The sequence below is a fragment of the Neltuma alba genome, unplaced genomic scaffold (assembly GCF_004799145.2).
Source record: "Neltuma alba isolate B1F8T4 unplaced genomic scaffold, ASM479914v2 tig00006135_pilon, whole genome shotgun sequence".
In the NCBI taxonomy this organism is placed as follows: Eukaryota; Viridiplantae; Streptophyta; class Magnoliopsida; order Fabales; family Fabaceae; genus Neltuma; species Neltuma alba.
In genome coordinates, this window is record NW_021634364.1 from 2,773 (window position 1) to 4,014 (window position 1,242).

At 48.0% G+C, this 1,242-nt stretch overlaps 1 protein-coding gene across 1 annotated transcript; it reads right to left on the reverse strand.

Annotated features, from left to right (window-relative positions):
- Nucleotides 1-231: 231 nt before the first annotated feature.
- On the reverse strand, nt 232-879 carry LOC114749712 (putative glycine-rich cell wall structural protein 1). Its single transcript, XM_028938255.1, has one exon. It carries the CDS (start codon nt 877-879, stop codon nt 232-234), a length of 648 nt encoding a protein of 215 aa, XP_028794088.1.
- Nucleotides 880-1,242: the final 363 nt, after the last annotated feature.

Here is a 1,242-nt window from a genome sequence, read left to right on the forward strand (position 1 = left end):
CCCCCCATTCCCCCACCTGCTCCGAAACCACTTCCATAACCTTCCCCTCCTCCACTAGAGCCACCTCCACCTCCTCCTCCACCACCCCCACCTCTCTCCATTGTTGCTTACACCAAAACCTGCACCAAATCCACTACCTTCACCATGTCCTCCACCATTGCCCTTACCTCCACCACCACCTCCACCACTGCCTCCTCACACCTCCTCCACCTTCATTTCCCATGCTAGCTCCTACACCAAAACCACTACCGTGACCTGAGCCTCCAGCACTTCCAATGTTGCTTCCTCCCCTCTCTCCTCCTCTCCACCACCACCACCACCTGCAGCACCACCTCCCCCAACACCAGCACCTGCTCCAAATCCACTACCATGACCAGATCCTCCGGTAGTACCACTTCCACCACCTTCTCCACCTCCTCCTCCCACCCCACCTCCGCTTTCACTTACTCCAACTCCAGCTCCAAATCCTTCTCCATGGCCAGACCCACTACTTCCACCCTCTCCTCCTCCACCACCACCACCACCACCTCCTCCTCCTCCTCCTCCAATACTACCTCCACTTGCACCATATCCCTCACCACGTCCAAAGCCCCCACCAACTCCATTGCCACCGCCACCACCCTCTCCTCCACCACCACCATTGCCAGCTGCTTCATTATCTCTCACACCTTTTCCAAAGAAACTCCCACAGCCCCTCCAACTTCTATAAGAACAATAATCACCATTATTGTCACCACCAAACCTCCATCGGTTTGGATCAACAAAGCCATTATCATGAATATCCACGTCCTTCCCTTGAACAATACCACTCAAAGCGCAAAAGGTACTCCATGAAAGCAAAGCCACGAATGTGAGCTTAGCAGTAGTACTAGCACCCATAATTCTCTCTATATGAAACTCGAACTTCGTGTTTGTAATGATTAATGACCCCTCTTCTTGGCCCTATATATAGAGATCCATGTCCATTAAAATAATAGAGCATAATATTATATTACTGCATTTCAAAGGGAAGAGTTATGGGCAAAAGATTATATGTGGAAGACATCTAAGTCAAGAAATGTCCAATTAGTGTCCCCTTTGGTCAACCATAGCCGACTGGAAATATTAAAGAACTGTAAGCGAAGTTAATGCTTCTGATGTATAATCAAATCCAAAATTTTTAGTATTGTTGCTTATATATTAATAAAATTTAGCTATAGAGCTAGAAAACATGGTTGAATTAGAACTAGTGGAGTAGGTGAC